This window comes from Dermacentor silvarum, chromosome 2 (assembly GCF_013339745.2).
Source record: "Dermacentor silvarum isolate Dsil-2018 chromosome 2, BIME_Dsil_1.4, whole genome shotgun sequence".
In the NCBI taxonomy this organism is placed as follows: Eukaryota; Metazoa; Arthropoda; class Arachnida; order Ixodida; family Ixodidae; genus Dermacentor; species Dermacentor silvarum.
Genome location: NC_051155.1, coordinates 20,116,180 through 20,138,751, shown reverse-complemented (window position 1 = coordinate 20,138,751; position 22,572 = coordinate 20,116,180). Strand labels below are relative to the sequence as shown.

Sequence of the window (22,572 nt, the reverse complement as noted above, 5' to 3'; positions counted from 1 at the left end):
AGACCGCACCAAAGGTTCTTTAATTAGTTTAAACGCAGCACGACTAGGACACAAAGAGGAAGCCAAAGCTCAGAACGAGCGCTACCTTACAACTCAATTGTAAGAAAAGTAGAGCTGTCAGACATTGCTTGTCCTGCGTTTTGGTGCCCTCTTTCCAGTCATGCTGCGTTTCTACTAAGTCTAAATGGATTCACCAAAGCAAAGCTTTTACCGCTTTTCGGAACCCTGTTGATGGATGCTAGTAACCATATCGGTCCAAATATCACATTATATGAAAAATAAGAGTGGCGAAAATGCGTATAACAAAAACGCTATAGAGGTTATTTTTCGTGATGATTGTTGTTCGCATCAGGGACAAATTGACTGAATCTGCGCTTCTTAACAGCCTATGCTGTGTCTGAGCTCCCACGCGTATTTTAAAGCTCGATAAGAACAAAAACTTGAGTAAGCGTTCCTTTTCAATATACCTTTTACTATTTGCTTTAACTGCGCAGCTCAGCTACGAAAATTCGCAAGAAAGGACAGCTGCTTTCTTTTTATTATTTAAAACAAATACGTCTATTTCATACATGAACCGCATTTTCAGAGTGAAATTCTGCAAAGAAATTTCGGTCGCTTCGGAATTGCATTGGTTATACGCTAAATGACCTGTCAGAATGTAAGAATATACCACCTGTACTAAAGTCACTTTACGGAACGAAAGTTTCTGAAGACCCCAAGCCCAGCTGACCTCTATCTTCTCTGTGCAGTGTCGCTGGATGCCCGGCCCGTCCTGATCCCTCTTCTGACGTCGGTGATCTGCTTCCCGATCGTGGCACTGGCTGTGATTTGTGCGCTGCGCTACCGGGCACTGAGGCTGCGCCGAAAGGAGCACATGAGCAGGCTTCGTGGAGGAGGGTACGTGTATCCTGGGCGACTGCTGCTGCACTTTTCTGTGCATTTTACGAAAACAAATATGTGCTCACCAAGAAATTATGACGGCGACGTTTGCCTTTGTAATTTAGATTCGGTCTCAATCTTTGTAAAAAAAATCTAGGGCGTTATTGAAACCAATAGTACTAACTTAGCGAAACGACATATGACACAACAAACGTGATTATGATCATAAATTATCCGGACTAAAAATTGTTGAAAAAGAGAACCCCAAAACGTTTCGTGCTTACAGAAGTAAGGAGCCTGACCCACAAGGTGGAAATTCCGACAGAAGCGCCGGGCACGGCGCTTCGATTCAGAAAGTGTTCCGTGCGCTTTCTGATTCATGCAGGGTTTTGATGTCATCGCGCGATGACGATTCCTGATATCTTCAATAGAAGCTTCACTACGTAAATAAACAGTAATGCTCACCGTCTAAGCTGTGACAGTCTGGCACCTGCAGTGTGCGTATAGCGCTGCTCTACCTGCAATGCCATCGTGCAGCTTTCGTTTAGTGCAATCAACTGTTTTCCTTTTCCACTTTGAATGTGAACGAAAGATACCTTTGAGGTGGCAGAGGAATTGTAGTTGAGCAGACGCTCGGAAGAGATACTTCAATGTGCTCCTGCGTTTCTTCTGAGGCAGAAAGCTACAATTTACTGGATGAACTTGAGCATTAGTGAAAACGTGCTTAAGAATCAAAACACGTTCTATGATGTGGGTTGCTTCTGCTGCTATAAAAGAAAAATAAAGTGTAATTTGTGCTTTCGCAATATACAGGTTTGAATGGCCCTGAACGGTATGGATGTTTTGATTTTATAGTGCTAGCTACTGCATGCCGCAATGTCTTTATGCCTGCGATTGCTGCGTTCGTGTCCCCTTCAACTCATTACATCAGCCTGATTGGCTAATAGGACTTCCCGCGTGCAAACACAGCGCTACACTTTGTAATCACCGTCAATTTTAGCCCGTCAGGCAAAACTGCCATTTGTTTTCTGTGTTTGTTTTTCGTACTCTTTTTACTATCGATGTGTACTGTGCTTTTTTTCCTACATTGCTGAGACGTTTCGAAAAATTGCTATAGAGGTTATTTTTCGTGATGATTGTATATCGCTAGAGCGACAGTGCAGTGCGGTAGTTCTAATTTTCTGCCCTCATTATTATGTGCATCATATGTTTTACTTCCATACTACTTACACATCCATGTTTATTCATCGTTTTCTCCCAGCAGTTTGCGTCACTAGGTGGTTTGCATTAAGTATGGTCGCTGCCCTATGGTTTTCTTTCGATTTATTTCTGGGAGTCCTTTACAAGAATGATTTAGTACACCTAAAAGAAACTCCACAATCCACTCAGATATTGTCAGTAATGTAAGCATGGATTCTACGGGGGCTGGCAGGAGCTCTAAATATCAGTGGTAGACCTAGCCACGAGAAATAACAGAAACAGAAGCTATTCATGGCTGTCGGGACTTTTTATTTCATTTCATTTATTAATACTGACAGCCTTTGCAGGCTATTACAGGAGTGGAAGAAAAGCACATAAGTATACATGGGAATAAGCTCGACAACTACATCCGACATAATATACAAACAAATGTACTGGATGAAAAAAAAACAGCTGAATTACAGAATACACAAGTTGAGGCAGGAATTTGTGCTATTGTCTAGGGGTTCTGTGGTGTACGAATGGTACGAGGCGATCAATAAAGACATCAAGAGAGTCACTTCTCACGATGGAGTTAGGCAGCTGGTTCCATTCTTTAATCACTCGAGGAAAAAAGCTGTATTTAAAACAATTATTTTGAGAGAGTGGAGAGTTCACAATTATTATGGACAGTTCACATACTGTGGCGATGTCTAGATGGTTGGTCGGGGTGAACTGTAAACTACTGCGTTGTATTAATTTTAAAGTGACCATGAATCAACATGAAAAGAAACTTCATCCTTTCAACCTTTGTTCTGCCTTCAAGAGTTTCAAGGTTTGCTTGTTTACATAACGCGGTCGGGGAATATATGCGGCGATATTTATTATATATAAAACGGGAAGCCAATCTCTGCACCTTTTCTATTTTTGCTATATCAGATGCGGTGTAGGTATCCCACACAATTTTTCCGCATTCAATAACTGGTCTACCAGTGTTATGTAGGACAGTAATTTTACAACGGGAGTTGCATTGCGGATGTTACGGCTTAGGCCCCAAATTACCCGATAAGCCCTGGAGCACACATTATCTATGTGCGCATTCCAGCGTAGGTCGGAAGTGAAGGTTAAACCGAGGTACTTGTGCTGTTGCACTCTATAACTTCGTTACCTGCAATGATGTAAGGGTATTTCATTACATTTTTCTTTCTAGTGACTTGTCCGGATTTAGCACCATTTGCCATGTGGAGCACCATTTTTCTATTTCTTGTAAGTTAATGCTTAGCTTCTCTTGGTCACTCGGGGATTGAATTGTGTTGTATATGACACAATCATCTGTGAACAATCTTACTGGAACTGTGATAGATTTTGGTAGATCATTTATGAAAATCAGGAACAAAAGAGGGCCCAAGACGCTCCCTTGAGGTACACCTGAGACCACCGGTGAAAGAGTCGATTTAAAACCTCCAAGGTCGACGAACTGTTTGCGAAAGCTGAGGTAAGAAAAAAACCAGCTTGTTAAGCGGACATGGCACATATTTGACGACGCTATATCAGCTCGTGTGTATTTCGCTTGTTGGCGAACATTCCGCTTGTCGGCGGGCGCATTCCACGTCCTGCCTGATCTTGTGCTGCCCCCTTTCCACTTTCGCTGCAATATTCCGCTTGTATCACGTGCTCATTTTGACTGCATACTGTGACAAGGCAAGTGCCCACGAATCGCCCACAAGTACACGCAAAAGCCCACGAATACACGCAAAGTTCCTCAAGTGTCCTGTCGCGCGGCAATTTTGCGTGTAATCGCAGATTTCTTTCGCGCTCGGAAAACATTTTTGTGTATCACGTATTGAACAGCAGAAAGCTGCGTCGAGAGTTTTCCATGTTGCTTCGCAATATTATCGTTCGCACTATTTATCTTAATTATATAGCATTTGAAAAGTTGATCAATAAATTATGAAAATAAAGTTGTAATTAGGCGGAATGGACAAATAATCTAAGTATCTCATACCGATGGCAAACAGCATTAACTTGGTTCTGTCCAGCTACGTGACATTTGCATATTTTAAAATCTTGGTGCATGATAGATGGGACCCTATATATATATATATATATATATATATTGTAGCAAAGAGAGACGCTAGTGGGTCCAGCTCTAGTCTGCCAGACGCTAGTGGGTCCAGCGCTTTTGCTCGCAACGGCGCTCGTGCTTGAAGGCCGTGTCTCGTTTGACTGTCGACGCTGCGCTGCTCCGATCTCTAATAAACCCTTTACAATTGGTGGAGGTGTTGCGCCCTCAAAACCTGCAACCTGGAACTTCGATCCCGCACCGTACCGTCGACCATGCCTGAAGAAGCCTCCCAGCAAGTACCTCCCACTGCACCGGCGCCGTGCTCTGGTGAGCCGCGCCACAGGGACTCTGCTATCTTCACAGGTGCGGACGACACCGACGTTGAGGATTGGCTTACGACCTACGAGCGGGTAAGCGCCCACAATAAATAGGACGAAGTAGCTAAGCCCAGCAACGTGCTATTCTACCTCGCGGGTTTGGCCAGCTTATGGCACAACAACCCTGAAACGGATTTTCCGACGTTGGCAGACTTCAAAACATGTTTTGTCGAGGTTTTTGGTCGCCCTGCTGTTCGTAAGCTACGCGCTGAACAGCGTTTGCGGGAACGAGCTCAGCAAGCAGGCGAATCCTTCACAAGTTATCTCGAAGACATCCTGGACTTTTGCAAGAAAGTCAGCGCGACCATGTCGGAGTCTGATAAGATCAGGAATGTTATGAAAGGCATAGAAGACGATGCCTTCAACATGCTCCTTGCGGAAAATGCTCGCACTGTGGCCGAGATAATTACACTGTGCCAAAGTTACGAGGAGTTACGCAGGCAGCGGTCATTGACCCGTCGCCCTCCATCGCGCGACGAACACCTCGCTGGCTTGATGGCCATTTCTGATCAGTCAGCGTTGATGGTAGAAATGAAGGCTTTCGTGCACGAGGAAATTGCACGCCAGTTCTCCTTGATGGCCTTTGCACACCCGCCACCAGTACAAGAGCCAACGTCAAGTTTTGAGCCCCCGCTCCGCCACACCATCGCGCACGAACTCAACCAGCTTTTGCCTGAGTGTCATCACCATGTTCCTGCGGCCGCACCTCTCCCTTACGCTGAAGTCGCCGCCAGGCCCCAACAAATCCCTCCGGCTGCACCACTCAGCTACGCAGAAGTCGTCGCCAGGCCCCACCCCTTCCCTCAAGGTGGGCCTATCACATACGCCGACGTCTTGACTGGGCCCCGACCACAGCCCGCGATGCAACCATATCACCAGCCGCCCCGCACAACGCGTCCTCCTACATGGACGGGGCCCACCACAGCGAATCGGTGGCGTACATCTGACAATCGACCTATCTGTTTTGCGTGCGGCTACGCCGGTCACATCGCACGCTACTGTAATCGCGTGCAGTCACCTAGCGCTCCAACATATGCGCCAAGTCGTATGGTCGGTTCTCCCCGCCCATATTACGACGACCCTTCGGCATCGTCACCGACGTTCCGCCCAACGCCCAATACCCGCCGCTCACCTTCTTCACGCCGACGCTCGCTATCACCGATGCGGCCCCGTCCCGCAGCTCGGAAAGAGGAAAACTAATCGTCGCAGTCCACGAGGCAAGGGCTGCGACGCCGGCGAAACGCGAAAGTCCTCAGGGTAGCCCGACGAATGTGATAGACGTGTTTGTTGATGGTGTTCACACATCTGCACTCGTGGACACTGGAGCCGCCGTATCAGTTATGGACGCAAAACTTTGTCGCTTGATTCGGAAAGTCACGATGCCCCTTACTGGACTGTCCCTCCGCACAGCCGGCGCACAGCCGGCGCACAGCGTATTCACCCGTTAGCGGTGTGCACAGCTCGTGTTGTGATTGAGGACGTTGTATACGCCATCGAAATTGTTGTAATTTTGTCGTGCTCCCATGACGTTATCCTCGGCTGGAATTTTCTCTCCCCCCACAATGCCGTCATTCAATGCGCACGGGCCGAACTAGAACTGTCGCCGCTCTCAGATTTGACGCTCGCCGACAATGCTTCTTTTCCGAACAAACTCCTCGTCAGACACGACACCACCGTTCCTCCTAACTCGTCAGTGGTTGTCTCTATGTACTGCAGCAGCCTCTCCGACGCCGTCGCACTACTTTCTCCGTCTGGCCGCTTTTCCACTCGAAAAGGTCTCCTGCTACCTTTTGCGACGGTGAACATCACACAGGCCTCAAGTGCTGTATTTATTTGTAACCCGTTCTCGTACCCTGTGTTGCTACCCCACGGAGAATGTATGGGCAGTGTCGAAGCTATCACAGACGTACAAATTACGGACGTTCCCGAAGACCCATACTGTGCCCGTTACAGTACGCTGGGCTCGATTTCTACGTCTGGCCCATTGCCTATAGATGTGTTCGATTCTTCTGTTGCCGATGACCTTACACCGGGTCAGTGATCACAGCTTCTGTGCCTCCTACAAGAATTTCGTGCTTCTTTCGACGTCGGGCAACCTTCCCTGGGCCGGACGTAGACTGTTATGCACCACATCGATACTGGCTCCCAATCGCCATTGCGGCAACGTCCATATCGTGTGTCGGCTACAGAACGTCGCGTGATTAATGAACAAGTGGCCGATATGCTCCGCCGTGAAGTGATCCGACCTTCCCACAGTCCATGGGCGTCTCCCGTCGTCCTTGTTACGAAGAAAGACGGTTCTGTACGGTTCTGTGCGGACTATCGGCGCCTCAACAAGATCACTCGTAAGGATGTTTACCCGCTTCCGTGAATCGACGACGCTATTGACAGCCTGCAAGGAGCAGAATTTTTTTCATCTCTCGATCTGCGCTCAGGGTATTGGCAAGTACCTATGGCAGATGACGATTGACCGAAGACAGCCTTTGTCACGCCCGACGGCTTGTAGGAATTTAACGTCATGCCGTTTGGACTTTGTAATGCGCCAGCAACTTTTGAGCGCATGATGGATACCGTTCTGCGCGGCTTGAAATGGCACACGTGCTTGTGCTACCTTGATGACGTCGTTGTTCTTGCTGCGGACTTCTCCACGCACCTTCAGCGCCTCCGGCGTGTTTTGATGTGTTTGAGAACCGCCGGCCTACAACTGAATTTAAAGAAGTGCCGATTTGCAGCGCGGCAGCTGACGATACTGGGTTACATTGTTTCCAAGAAAGGAACTCTCCCCGATCCAGCCAAGCTTCGTGCCGTCGCCGAATTCCCTAAACCTACGTCCATCAAAGAACTGCGAAGTTTCGTCGGTTTGTGTTCTTACTTCCGACGCTTCATTCGAAATTTAGCCGCCATCATATCACCTCTGACGAAGCTCCTTGGATGCAACGGACCCCTTCATTCGTGGTCTTCAGAGTGCGAGGAAGCGTTCGCAAATCTCCGTCGTTTGCTAACGACTCCCCCAATTTTGCGCCACTACGACCCGACGGCCCTTACAGAAGTACACACAGATGCCAGCGGTGTTGGCCTCGGCGCTGTCCTTGCGCAGCGCAAGCCTGGCTTTCCTGAATATGTCGTGGCCTATGCCAGTCGCACCCTTACGAAAGCCGAGACCAATTACACTGTCACGGAAAAAGCATGTCTGGCGATCATCTGGGCTCTTACTAAGTTCCGGCCTTACTTGTATGGCCGCCCATTTGATGTCGTCACCGACCACCATGCACTATGTTGGCTGTCATCGTTGAAGGATCCTTCCGGTCGTCTGCCCAATGGGCACTTCGCCTGCAGGACTACGATATCCGCGTGCTGTACCGCAACGGACGCCCACATTCTGATGCCGACGCCCTATCACGCTCTCCCTTGCCTGACGACAATACCTGCTGCTCACTATCCCAGTTAGCTGTTTCTACAATCGACCTTGAGACTATCGCTTCCGAGCAGCGCAAGGACCCGTGGATTGCTTCGATTATAGACTTGCTTGCTGACCCATCACCACAGTCAACCACTCGCACGTTGCGTCGTCAGGCTCGCCATTTCGCGGTTCGCGACAACCTGCTTCAGCGACGCAGTTATGCCGCAGATGGCCGCCAGTGGTTGTTAGTAGTTCCTCGCAGTCTGCGCTGCGAAATCTGCGCATCCTTTGACATCGATCCACAGTGCGCACACTCAGGAGTTTTCAAAACCTACCAGCGCCTTCGACAGCGCAACTACTGGCGAGGAATGTACAAGTACGTTCAGCAGTTCATTCGCTCCTGCCTCGACTGCCAGCGCCGGAAATCTTCACCCCAGCTCTCGCCGGCTGGTCTGCAGCCTCTACCCTGCCCCACCCGGCCGTTCGGGCTTGTTGGAATTGATTTGTATGGGGCACTTCTCTTGACGTCGGCTGGTAACCGCTGCGCTATTGTGGCAGTAGATCAACTCACACGATACGCCGAAACCACCGCTCTCCCAGCAGCTACAGCGCGCGATGTTGCCTCATTCCTGCTTCGCCGATTCATCCTGCGGCATGGTCCACCCCAGGAATTGCTCAGTGATCGCGGACGTGTCTTCCTGTCGGAAGTGGTTGAAGTCATTCTTAAAGAGTGCAACGTTATTCATCGCATAACTACGGCGTACCACCCACAAACCAATGGCCTCACAGAACGCTTCAACCGCACGCTCGGCAACATGCTTTCTATGTACGTCACCTCCGACCACACGAACTGGGACGCCATTCTGCCCTTCGTCACCTACGCGTACAACATCGCTACTGAGAGTGCCACTGGCTTTTCGCCCTTTTTCTTACTATACGGTCGGCACCCGTCGCATACCATCGACACAATATCACCTTACCGGCCGGATGCATCCGAGGGCTCACGTATTTCTGCCACAGCACGGCATGCTGAAGAATGCTGTGACCTCGCACGTGCCTTTACTTCCAACGACCAAGAGCGCCAGAAGAAAACTCGCGGCGACTCCACTTCCGCAGTCACCTTGCTTCCTGGCGCGCTTGTGTGGCTCTCTGTCCCGTTTACCACCCCTGGCCTCTCATGGAAACTACTCCCGAAATATGAAGGCCCTTACCGCGTCGTCCAACGTGCATCTCCCGTGAATTTTGTTATCGAGCCAGTTCAACCGTCTTCGGAACAGCGCCGTCGTGGACGAGACATTGTCCACGTCGACCGCCTCAAGCCATACTATGATCCTGTCATCCTGACGAGCTGTTAGGTCGCCGGACGGCTCCCTTATCACTCCCGGGGTAATTGTAGCGAAGAGAGACGCTAGTGGGTCCAGCGCTTTTGCTCGCAACGGCGCTCGTGCTTGAAAGCCGTGTCTCGTTTGACGGTCGACGCTGCACCGCTCCGATCTCTAATAAACCCTTTACAATATATATATATATATATATATATATATATATATATATACATGCAGAAAACTTGCACAAACTGTTGTGGCACACAGTAATTTCTCACACAGAGGTTTTTGTGGCACACTCTTCCGCAGCGGCTTCCGAGGTTTATTTGGCCGTGTGATGATCTTTGGACAGTTCTGAAATAAGGTGGGAAGTGCATTTGCAGACAAAACAGGGCTCTCTGGCACGTCAAGTAGCCCCCTTTCACCGAGTTCCGCGTCACAGGCTGATCATGACCACGATGGCCCATCCGTTACTCAGTCCCGGCCGTCGTACCTCCCCCCCCCCCCCCCCCCCCCCCGTTGTTTCTGCGGACATTCCTAGCTACACAGAAACTAGTTCTTCTCCATCTGTTTCTTTTGATTTCTAATTCATCGTGTTCATAAATTATTTAACGTGTCAAAATGAATACGAACCTGGCACATCGGTTCATCTTGGCCAGGTTCGTCCTGCCCGGACAGAGTGAGAGAGGCCAGAAATTTAACTTGCAATGTCTTTGTGTCTATAGATAACATATCCATTGATGGCACAACTGGTATGCAATGTAGTTTTTAGCAGCGATTGCTTTTGCAGAGGCAAGGGCTGTGCGAAGGCACGTGCCCGAGTTATTTCGGGAGTCGCAGTGAAAAAATGTGAATTTAAGTGCCTGTTGTACGAGTTCCTTGAGCCTAATGACAGGAATATACAGCTTAATTCACATGCACACGAAGCTAGAACGACAGTGCAGTGCGGTAGTTCTAATTTTCTCCCCTCATTATTAAGTGCATCATACGTTTTACTTCCATACTACTTACACATCCATGTTTCCTCATCGTTTTCTCCCAGCAGTTCGCGTTATACCGGTACGCAAGCTACCATAATTTTTTTCAATATGTTTTCGCTGATTTTTTTATGTGTTCTATAGTTTCTTATTTGCTTTATTTATTGTTACGCCTATTTTTTCGCTTTTTTCATTTTTAGAAGAATCAAGCAGAGGCAAGAGGACGAACGTTTGATGGACTGATGGATCTGCTGTCACTTGTACTTGCGAGAGCTGCACATTGCACGTGGGTTTTCAATTACACCTGAATGTCATAGTTGCACGAGTCCACAGTATAATATTATACACAATGGCTTGAGATTACACTCCTGTTTTTCAACATAATGTAATAGAATGGCTGTCTAAAGCTTAATTAGGGTGGCAAGCATGCTATTACAGAGACCAGCAACCGATGAACGAAAGATGTCACATTACACGCACCTGTTATAATGAATGTCTTGGTGCCTGTGAGAGCTTCCGATGCATTAATGTACCGGTTGAAAACGCATACTTTCGGGGTTGCCTAATGGAAGTGAGAATGTCACTAGGTGGATTGCATTAAGTATGGTCGCTGCCCTACGGTTTTCTTTCGATTTATTTCTGGGAGTCTTTTACAAGAATGATTTATACACCTAAAAGAAAATCCAGAATCCGCTCAGATATTGTCAGTAATGTAAGCATGGATTCTACGGGGGCTGGCAGGAGCTCGCAATATCAGTGGTAGACCTAGCCACGAGAAATAACAGAAACAGAAGCTACTCACGGCTGTCGTTACATGGAACATATTCGACAACGCTATATCAGCTGGTGTAGGAAATAAACATTAATTAAACAGAAATAAAAATTGGGAAGCAGAGTATAAACAGCCAAAAATGAATGTGAATTTGTGGATATGGACATTCGTGGTGCAAGAACACGGAATGGAATTTTATTACTGAACGTCATTCTAGAATATAGAAGGGTGCTTTCAGCTTACCCTTCATGACTTGTTTTTTTTTTTTATTTATTCTCAACGAGTGTTCATGAACAGTAGCGCCAAGTTATTAGGTAACAGAGTATCATAACAGAGTGTTTTAGAGAACATGCGATAAGAAATTAAAAATACAATACATTTTTAACACTTTGAAGTCACCACGTAATAATTAATTTATAATTTATGGCATGCGCCATAAATTACAAACATCACAATTAACCGAGACAGGCGCAACGTAAACGCTATTTACATAAAATACTGTGACAGCCACCACGTTGGCACGTAGTCGAACAAAATTATCATCATTATCATAACTGTCAGTTTATCTTTACGTCCACTGAAGGACGTAGGCATCTCCTTGCGATATCCAGTTATTCCTGGTCTGCGCTACGTGGTTCCAACTTGAGCATGCAATGTTCCTGATTTCATCATACCACCTAGCTTTTTGCCTTTCTCTAGTGCGCCTTGCTTCCCTTGTCACCCATTATCTAACTCTTATTGTCCATCCGTTATCTGCGCAACGCATTACATGGCCTGCCCATCTCCAATATTTGCTCCTAATGTCAGCTAGAATATCGGCCATCCTCATTTGCTCTCTGATCTACACGGCTCTCAAAATGTCACTTAACGTTATGACTAACATTTTAACGCAATAGCGAAAAGGCAGAAAATCTAGTGTGGCAGAAAATCTAGTGTCAGCGTCGGCGACATTGTCCATGTGCAATAATTTCGGTATATATTTAGGTATATGTATATGCCACGCCTTGCTATATGACATGCGGTATATGCGGGTTATATTGCCACAACATTCTATCAGTAAAGTTGCTGATACCTTGTCTTACATTCTTGACAAAGTCATTCCTGGGAATTTTGACAATGAGAGCCAACAAACAAATGTCATGAAACAAGCATCAACAGCGCATGTATTTTTTGCTAAATCTTAGACCAAAATATTAAAAGTGCGAAATAATAACAAAAACCCGGAAATGATGTAATTTTTTGGCGCGGCTGTGTACTACCTCCGGGATCGGCCCACGCAAGAGGCCACCTTTCAACCAGAAAGCTCCCCTTCGTGCATTGCGTTCACCGCAAGCGTTTTACGGTAGACATTATGGTTACATAAGCTGTAGTTGGTGGGAAGCGTGCGAAGCAGTGAGTGATCTTTGAATGATATCGCATGCCACTCATACAGGCGAAGCTTAAGCGTCCTTAAGCTTCAGGATAGCCAGTGAGCCTCGAGAGCCTGTGAATAAGCACGTTTAAATAGGTAAATTACTCACAGCGCACCTTGATAATGAGTAGGTAATTTACAGAAGTATAAAATTGGGTTGGAGTGGATAAGGCAGCCATGGTCAAATCCTGACACAGAGTTTACCACTGTCATTGAAAACAAAAGTGTACGATCATTGCATTCTACCGAGGCTAAGATATGGGGCAGAAACTTGGAGGTTAACATAGAAGCTGAAGAACAAGTTAAGGATCGCACGAAGAGCGATAGAACGAAAAATTTTAGGCCTAACGTTAATAGACATGAAGAAAGGGATGTGGATCAGAGAGCACATGCGGATAGCCGATATTTTAATTGACATGAACAGAAAAAAATGGAGCTGGCCAGTCCATGCAACACGTAGGGTGGATGACCAGTCGAACATTCGAGTTACGGAATGGGTACCAAGAGAAGGAAAGCGCAGTAGAGGACGGCAGAAAACTATGTGAGGTGATGAAGTTCGGAAATTTACAGGCGCAAATTGGAATCAGCTAGCGCAAGAGAGGGGCAGTTGGAGATCGAAGGGAGAAGCCTTCGTCCTGCAGTGCACATAAAAATAGGCTGCAGATGGTGATAAAGATAGGCCACGCCTTGCTATATGATATGTGGTATATGTGGGTTATATTGCCACACCATTCTATCACTAAAGTTGGTCATACCTTCTCTTAAAATTTTTACATAGTTATTACTCGGAATTTCAAGATTGACAGCCCACAAACTAATGTCCTGAAACAAAACACCAACAGCGCATGCCTTTTATGGTAAATATTCTCAGACTGATGTGTTAAAAGTGTGAAACAATAACATAAATCTGAAAATCATGCAATTTTTTTGTGCGCGGCTGTGTAACTACCTCCGGGATCGGCCCTCGTACGAAGCCGCGTTTCTACCAGGAAGCTCGCCATTTTGCATAGCGTTCGCCGCTAGCGTTTCCTGGTAAACATTCCGGCTACATAAGCTGCAGTGGCCGGCAAGCGTTAGAAGCAGTCAAGGATCTTTGAATGCGATCGCGTTCCACGCTTTAAGGCGAAGCTTAAGCGTCCTCAAGTTTTTGAAACGGGTTCAAATTCTGAGTGAAATTTTTTTTGAATTCTGTGAATCTAAGTTCAGTTTACGAAATCAAATCATTCAAAGTTCGCACTGCCTTGCTAAGTTTTGCAATTGCAGAAATGGCTCTTTAATAGAAATGTTTGCCTCGTACAAAGAAAACTGTTAATATTGGACATCAATATTAAGATAAAGGGTTATAGCTCACAACAGAGTATTTTCTCATGGCTGCCTGTGTTTAGAAAGGATCGAAATTGTCGAGGTAGCAGAGTTTTCATAATAGTTTAAGGAAGCGTTTCTTCTGACCATGTTCTTGTTTATGTTAGGGAATGTCAGATCATTTTTTGTGAACTGACATGTTTCAACTTTGACTTCATATACTTTCTATGGATCACCTGATTCACCTGCTGATATAATATGCCAGCGGAGAACCACAAATTTACCTGTACACGCAGAGGGTCTAGTTATAGGCCGATATCTTCTTCTCCTAAATGCTGTCGGAGCATATGAGGGGTCATTATATTCATGTGAGAGTCATTTTTGTCATGAAATAATGAGCTGTAGCGAAGAAGACTGGCGTGCCCTATGGACGCACTATCATCATCGGCCCGCCGACGAAGAGGGGCTGGAGCTCTCGGTGTCTGACGCTCGACTGAGACGGTCGCTTTTCCGAATCAGCAATAAACCACATGACATACTTGGTGGAGCTTCTGGGTATTTCCCCAACCCTGGATCTACGTAATCCGACACTGCCGGCCATCATGTCTGACGACACCAGCCAAACATCACGTTCGGCATCGCCAACATTGATTTGTCCTGGCTCGATGCGTCAACGCGATCATCCCATCTTCAGCGGTTCCGACGAATACGACGTAGAAGATTGGCTCTCGTTATACGAGCGGGTGAGTGCCCACAATAAATGGAAGGATGCTCAGAAGTTCAGCAACGTGAACTTCTATCTCACGGGTGTCGCTAGCGTCTGGTACCACAACCACGAATCTGACCTACGCACCTAGTCAGATTCCAAAGCGCATTACGCAAGTTTTCGGTCGCCCTGTGGTGCGAAAGCTCCGTGCAGAAGAGCGTTTGCGCAGCCGTTCCCAGCAACCCGATGAAAACTTCACCAAGTTCATAGAAGATGTTGTATACCTTTGCAAGCGCCCCGATTCATCGATGACTGAGTCTGACAAAATCCGTCACGTCATGAAGTGCATCGAAGACGACGCAATCCAAATGCTCCTCTCTCTATAAGCTACGCCGAGGTTACAGCTACGCCGAGGTTACAGCAATCTATAAGCTACGCCGAGGTTACAGCACGGCCCCCTCCATCAACGTTTTCACCACCACCGTTTGCTGCACCACCACGTCTAATCCCTCCAGTGTACACCACCAGATCACAAGCTAGCACGGGACCCCGGCGTACACCCGACAATCTCCCCGTGGGCTTCTTCTGTGGGATCCCTGGTCACGTTGCACGGCACTGTCGCCGTCGCTCATGGCTTCAAGCTAATGACCAACCTGTCCCCTCTTACGTATCCCCAACTTCGTCCTTCTCGCCACCAATTGACTCACACTTGCCGTCTACACGCAACGTCATTTCTTCTGGCCGGGATCGTTGCTTATCATCCCCTTGTCGTTGCTCACTTTCCCCCATGCGTCGGCGTCCAGCCCCTTCGGAGCAGGACAACAAGAGGGGAGTTCAAGAGGCGAGAACTGCGTTCCAGTCGAAGAACACAAGGCCTCGCTCTTCTCTGACGAACCTAATCGAAGTATCTGTAAAAGGAGTCGTCGCACTGGCATTAGTCGACACAGGCGCCGGTCTGTCAGTAATTACGGATGAACTTCTCCCGCAAGCTTTAAAAAGTAATTACGCCCTATCGTCTCATCCCTTATCTGCGCTGTCACTGCGGACAGCAAGTTTACAGTGCTCACCCCTGTTGCTTCATGTACCGCCCGCATCGCCCTTCAAGGATACACGTGTACAGTCGCGTTCATCGTCCTCTCATCCTGTTCATACGACGTCATCTTGGGGTGGGACTTCCTTTGCGATCATCAGGCCGTCATTGATTGTTCTCGCGCCGAAGTTGAATTTACTCCGCTTCCCGATGCCCGTTTACATGACCTTGAGAATTTTCGTGACAAACTGGTCGTTACAAAAGACACCGCGATCCCTCCACACTCTTCGGTGATTGCGAATGCCTGCTCTACATTCGCCACTGACACTACTGCCCTCTTTGTCTCATCGGGGATTTTCTTTTGCCGACGATGCTCATTCCCTTCGCTGTACTAACTGTCACCAGTGGCTACACGCGACTTCTCGTTGCCATCGTTCAGGCCACGCCCCTCGTCTTACGTCGTGGCGAGTGCCTTGGACGTCTTCAACCTGCCGATTCAGTAACCATCTTCAACGCACCACTTGACAACACCTGTTCAGACGTGAACACGTTGACTTGCTCCCAGTCTACGCAAGACGTCTTCCATAGCTCAGCAGATGCCCTCCTGAGCCCTACGCAGCGTTCGCAGCCCCTCAGCCTCCTACGGAAACATCAATCAACGTTCGACCGTCGACAAGCACCACTAGGCCGCACATCGACTCTGCATCACGAGATCGACACCAGCACCCACGCACCACTGCGCCAGAGGCCTTATTGTGTATCATTCCCGGAGCGCCGTCTTATTGAAAACCAAGTAAGCGTCATGCTTGAGTGTAGAGTGGTTCAACCCTCTAATGGTTCCTGGATGTCACCTGTAGTCCAGGTTAAGAAAAAAATCACCAGCCCTTCCCGTGTCGAGAAAATGGGGGTAAGCGAAGCTTGGCGTGTGTGTATCTGACCTTCGGGATGATTTTCTTTCTTTGTTTCTTTCTCTCATTCTGTTTCTTTTTTTCTCTCTCTCTTTATTTCCTTATTTCTCTTTCTCTCTCTCTCTCCTTTGTCTTTCTGTTTCTTTTTTTCGCTCTTTCGTCCTCCTCTCTCTCTCTATTTCTTTCTTTCTCTGTCTCTCTCTTGATATTTCTTTTTCGGTCTTTCTCTTTCTTCCTCTCTTTCTCTCTTTCGTCCTTTCGCTCTTTCTTTCTCTCTCTGTTTTTTGTCCCTGCTGCTTGGTATGTACCATTGAGCTTTGACTCTTTCTGCACTATCGCCAGGATCGGCCCACCTTTCAGCGTGACACCGCCGCCGTCACCACAACCACCACGATGGAGCACTTGTGAGCCTATAAAGCTTCGCCTAGAAAGATGGCTCCTTTCAGTTTTGTGTCGACTACCGCCGTCTCGATAAGATAACTCGCAAAGACGTCTACCCTTTACCCCGCATCGACAGCGCTCTCGATGGTTGCAAGGCGCGGAGTATTTTTCCTCGCTCGATTTACGCTCAGACAATTGACAAGTGTCTATGGCTCCCACCGATCGCCCGAAGACAGCTTTCGTGACGCCAGACGGCCTATATGAATTTAAGGTTATGCCGTGTGGGCTTTGGAATATTCCTGCTACTTTCGAAGGAATGATGGAAAATCGCCTTCGTGGGCTAAAATGGAAAACATGCCTATGTTGACTTGACGATGTCATCGTATTTTCTCCAGATTGTCCAACTCATCTGTACCATCTCGAAGAAGTCCCACAGTGCATCACCGAGCCAGGCCTTAAGCTCCACTTGAAGATATGTTGCTTTGAAGCCAAGCAGCTTGCAATACACGTACACGTATAAAGATAACCCGCCGTGGTTGCTCAGTGGCTACGGTGTTGGGCTGCTGAGCACGAGGTCGCGGGATCGAATCCCGGCCACGGCGGACGCATTTCGATGGGGTCGAAATGCGAAAACACCCGTGTACTTACATTTAGGTGCACGTTAAAGAACCCGAGGTGGTCCAAATTTCCGGAGTCCCCTACTACGGCGCGCCTCATAATCAAATCTTGGTTTTGGCACGTAAAACCCCGTAATTGTTTTTCAGGCATAAAAATATGACATACTACCTGATGCTTCCAAACTTCGCTCCGTTTCCGAATTACCAAAACCCACCTCCCAGAAAGAACCTCGAAGATTTATCGGGCACTGCTTCTGCTTTCCTCGTTTTGTCGGTAATTTTGCTCCTATAATTGCTTCGTTGACTCAGCTGCTCCGAGGCGACACAGCACTTTCAACTTGGAACACAGCTTGCGACGATGTCGTTGCAACAATGCGTCGTTTGCGCGCTTCACCTCCCGTACTGCGCCATTTCGACCCCACGGCCCCCACCGACGTCCACACCGACGCCAGTGGAGGAGGATTTGGAGGAGTGCTGGCACAACAAAAAAGTGGTCGTGATGAATACGTAGTACCCTACGCAGGCCGAATGCTAACGAAAGCGTGATCCAAATACTCCGACATCGAAAAGGAGTGCCTGGCTATCATCTGGCCCTTGGAAAATTCCGATCCTAGCTGTACGGCCGCCCCTTTGATGTCGTTACAGATCACCACGCTCTATGTTGATTCTCGACTTTAAAAGATCCGTCTGACCGCCTTGTGCGATGGGCTCTATGGTTACGACACTTCGACATACACGTCATTTACCGGTCTGGCCATAAACACACCGACGCGGATGCCCTCTCTCGGTCGCCTACACCAAGTGACGTGACTTGCATTTGAGTCGTCGAATCGGCGCTTTCGTCGCCAGTGCACGTCAACATGTATGTATATGTGGGGCAACGGAAAGATCCGTGGATTGCGCCATTTACGGACTGCATTTCTGACACTTCAACAACACGCCCTACAAGCGCTATCCGCCACCAAGGAAAGGAAATAAGAGAAAGGCAGAAGGCAGGGAGGTTAACCAGGATAACGTCCGGTTGGCTACCCTACACCGGGGGAATGGGAAGAGGGAACACAAAGATGACAGGGAGAGAGAGGAGGGAAGGAAAGAAGAGAAATGAGCGGTTAGTTCGCTGACGCGTGTGTTAGTGCACTAATAGTCACAGACGTTGACACAAGCCCGTCGTCCTCAAGAAGCACAAAAGTGCTTTCACCGCTTTATGGGCCGACGAGCGATGGGGGCGGTGTTCCAGCAACACCTGCACGGAAAGCGTCCGATTGTCCAGTTTTTTTAGCGCGTTAGCGAGTTCTTGTCTCTCTTGGGCATATCGTGGACAGTGGCACAGCAGGTGGTCAATAGTTTCGTCGGTGCCGCAGACCTCGCATGCTGCACTGTCGGTCACTCCAATTAATGTAGAGTATGCCTTTGTGAAGGCAACACCTAACCAAAGGCGACAGAGAAGCGAAGCTTCACGTCGAGGAAGCCCGAATGGAGGTCGGAGTTGCAGTGACGGGTTTAATTGATGCAGTCGTGTTAATCGTAAGTTTGGCGAGTTCCACTCGGTCAGTGAGAGACTGCGTGCCAGGTGTCGAAGCTGCCTTGCGGCGTCTGTCCTCGAAAGTGGAATTGGAACGCGGAGCTCTTCTTGGTGTGATGTGCGAGCAGCGTTGTCTGCGGAATCATTGCCACTGATTCCACAATGACCAGGTACCCATTGAAATACAACCTCGTGGCCTTTTTGTAGGACGTGATGGTGAAGTTTCACTGTTTCGTATGTCAACTGTTCATGACAGCCGCGTCGGAGAACTGACTGCACGCACTGTAATGCCGGTTTTGAGTCTGAAAACACAGCCCATTTTGTAGGTCTTTCAGAGTCAATGAATTCTAGTGCACGACGCAGAGCCGTTAGTTCTGCTGCCGTTGAGGTCGTGACATGCGATGTCTTGAACCGCAGTGTTATTCCTCGCGTTGGTATAACCACCGCACCACCAGAACTGGACGACGTAGTCGATCCATCGGTATAGATGTGCACGTGGTTGCTGTACTTTTCATGCAAGAGGAGTAAGCTCAGTTGTTTTAGAGCAGGGGCCGGTACATCTGATTTCTTCTGTAGTCCTGGAATCGTTATATGTACTTGTGGACGGCTCAAACACCACGGAGGAAGCACTGGCTTGGCCGCAGGTGCGTACCCTGAAGTAAACGATGCACGATGTGCACTGACAGTAGCGCTAAATGTCGAGCAGGTCCTTTCAGCAGTGAGGCTCGCCAGGTGGTGGGAAGGGGTCCTAGCATAGTGTCTGAGATGCATACGCATTGTCTCAACGGCAATGTGCGTCGTGATTGGGTAATCCTGGGCAATGGCAATGGTTTCAGCCGTTGACGCACTGCGTGGTAGGCCAAGACATATCTTAAGGGCTTGGGCTTGAATGCTTTGAATCATGCGGAGGTTAGTCTTGCAGGTGTTGGATATTGCAGGCAGGCTGTACCGAAGGAATCCAACGAACAGCACCATGTACAGCTGTAACATACCGTGTATGGATACTCCCCAACTTTTTCCTGCAAGGAACCTGAACAGGTGACAGATAGCAGACAGCCGCTTTTTCACGTAATTCACGTGCGGAGTCCAAGACAGGTCTCTGTCAATTACGACTCCCAGGAACCTGTGACTTCTGCTGTATGGTATAAGTTGTCTGTTAATTGATATTCCGTAAGCAGACATTGGCTTCCTGGTGAATGGCACCATTGCGCACTTTCCACATGAAATTTCAAGTCCTCGTTGACGAAGGTAGCAAGATGTCATTGTGGCTGCCTTCTGAAGCCGAGCGCGAAGCTGAAGTCGTGTTACACCTGATGCCCAAATGCAGATGTCGTCCGCATAGATGGAAAGTTGTACCGTGCTTGGCAGGTTGTCAACTAATCCAATAAGGGTTAGATTGAAAAGCGTCGGGCTAAGCACTCCGCCTTGAGGCACTCCTCGGCTACCGTAATGCTCGGATGTAGGGCCATTTTCAGTGTGCACGTAGAATGATCTTCTCTGTAAGTAGCTGCGCACCCACATATATATCTTACCACCAAGTCCTACTGCTTCTAACGCGCCAAGGATGGCTTCATGGGTGACATTATCGTAAGCCCCTTTAACGTCTAGAAACAGAGCAGCAGATAGTCGTTTACAGGCCTTCTGGTGTTGCGCAAATGTTACCAAGTCAACAACGTTGTCTGTAGACGAACGGCCACGCCTGAATCCGGTCATAGCGTCTGGGTAGATTTCATAGTACTCTAAGTACCATTCCAGACGTGTTAAAATCATTCTTTCCATTGTTTTTCCAACGCAACTTGCAAGTGCGATAGGACGGTATGAGGAAATGTCCAAAGGCGACTTGCCAGCTTTGAGAAGTGGAATGAGGCGACTTGACTTCCATTCCTGCGGAACCGTACCCGTCTGCCAGGAGTCGTTGTATAGGAGCAAGAGTGCTTTCCGAGCTTGGTCTCCTAGGTTACACAGGGCACGGTACGTAATGCCATCAGGTCCTGGCGCTGAAGAACGCCTGCACAAAGCCAGCGCAGCTTCTAGTTCTTCCATAGAAAACGGGCACTCCATGCGGGGATCGCGTGAGAACAGTGGGTGGTCGAGCGTCCCCGTTCCCGTTCCATCGGAATTTGCCTCGCCAGCAATCTTTCTGCAGAAAGATTCAGCGACATCAATCTCCCTACATTGTAGATGTAGTGCCAGAGATTTAAACGGGTGGCGCTGACCAAAGGTTGTGCGAAGGCCACGAACAGTCCTCCATATAAGCGATAAAGGTTTTCGCGGATCCAGGGACTCGCAAAAGGATACCCATTGTCGGGAAGCCAGCTTGTTCATGTGACGCTGTATTTTCTTTTGTGTTCGTCTAGCCAATCTCAAGTCATGGATGGACTTCGTGCGTCTATATCTTCGTTCCGCACGACGGCGAATTGCTCGAAGTTTCTCGAGTTCGATGTCGAAATTGGTGCGGGCAGAACTCTTCAAAGACGAATGCGTGGTTGTTTCTATGGCATCCTTTATCGCGCCCTCTAGGTTGCAGGAGGTACCGTCACGACAGCAGTCTTCCATGATTATTTTGTATTTAGGCCAATCGGTGCAATGGACGGCTCTGGGGGACCTGGAGCTAGTCAGACCTTCAATCTTCAAATAAGTTGGGATGTGGTCGCTACCACGCGTTTCTAAATCCGAAAACCAGTGCACTCTTCTCGAAAACGAACGTGAAACGAAGGTAAGGTCCAAGCAGCTACTATACACTGATCCACGCAGATAAGTGGGGCTTCCATCATTTGACAGGCAAAGTTCGCGTTCAGAGGCAAAGGACACCAATGCTCTGCCTCTAGAGTTCACTTTGGAGCTTCCCCATAGGTAATGGTGGGCATTAAAGTCGCCAATGATCACCCACGGCTGTGGAGTCGATGTCAAAATTCCCTGTAAGCGCTCACAATCCAGGCGACTTGTTGGAGATAAGTAGGCACCAAGAATTGTAAACGTGAGCTTTTTCTTCTTCACTGTCAAGCAAACATATTGATTCACTTCGTCAGGAGGCACTGGGTGATGCACATAAGTCAAGTCACGGCGTATAAACACAACAATCTTGCTGCACTCTCCGTGGGTAGAGGACATAAAGCACTCATACCCGGACAGTCTGATGGGAGCTGACAAGTTTGGCTCGCATATCACGACAATGGGGAATTGGTGCGTAAAGACAAACTGTCTAAAGTCGGCCATGCGTGACTTAAGCCCTCTTGCGTTCCACTGAAAGACAGATGCATTCTTGACCTCCTCTTGAAACGACGCCATCTCTCGGGCTGTGGTTTTACCCTAGAGCCGCAAGTACCGGACTCAAGGTGTCCAGCACCTGCAGTGCGCTCTGCGCCGACGGCGTTTTCATGCTGCTCAGTAGAATGCGCATGGCGTCCATAAGTGACTTCAACATAGCTATGACTTGGCGATCCTCAGTTGTCGTCGCATCAGCGGTTTGTGAAGTCATCGAGGGCGGCGCGATTTGATGTGACTTCGAGGCAGGTTGTGCTCGTGGAAGTGTAGGCCACTCTTCAGGAGGAGCGAGTGTTGCCCCTTTCTTCGTTGTCGCAGTGTCCGTCTTTGTGGAAGTCGGCGTTGGTATGGTAGCCGCTTTGCTGGAAGATGGTGTATATCTATCGGTAGATGCAACTCTTCGTGATGCTCTTCGGTGGCGATGTCGTCGTCGCCGCCTGAGAGTAGCGGCAGCCTCTCT

At 48.3% G+C, this 22,572-nt stretch overlaps 1 protein-coding gene across 1 annotated transcript in view; it reads left to right on the top strand.

Moving 5' to 3' along the window:
• The window catches only part of LOC119441353 (uncharacterized), a 257,145-nt gene that overhangs the window by 221,771 nt on the left and 12,802 nt on the right, over positions 1-22,572 (top strand). Inside the window, exon 4 of the mRNA XM_049661182.1 lies at positions 750-897. Coding sequence (XP_049517139.1) covers positions 750-897 — 148 coding nt within the window. The remainder of the gene's footprint in view (positions 1-749; positions 898-22,572) is intronic.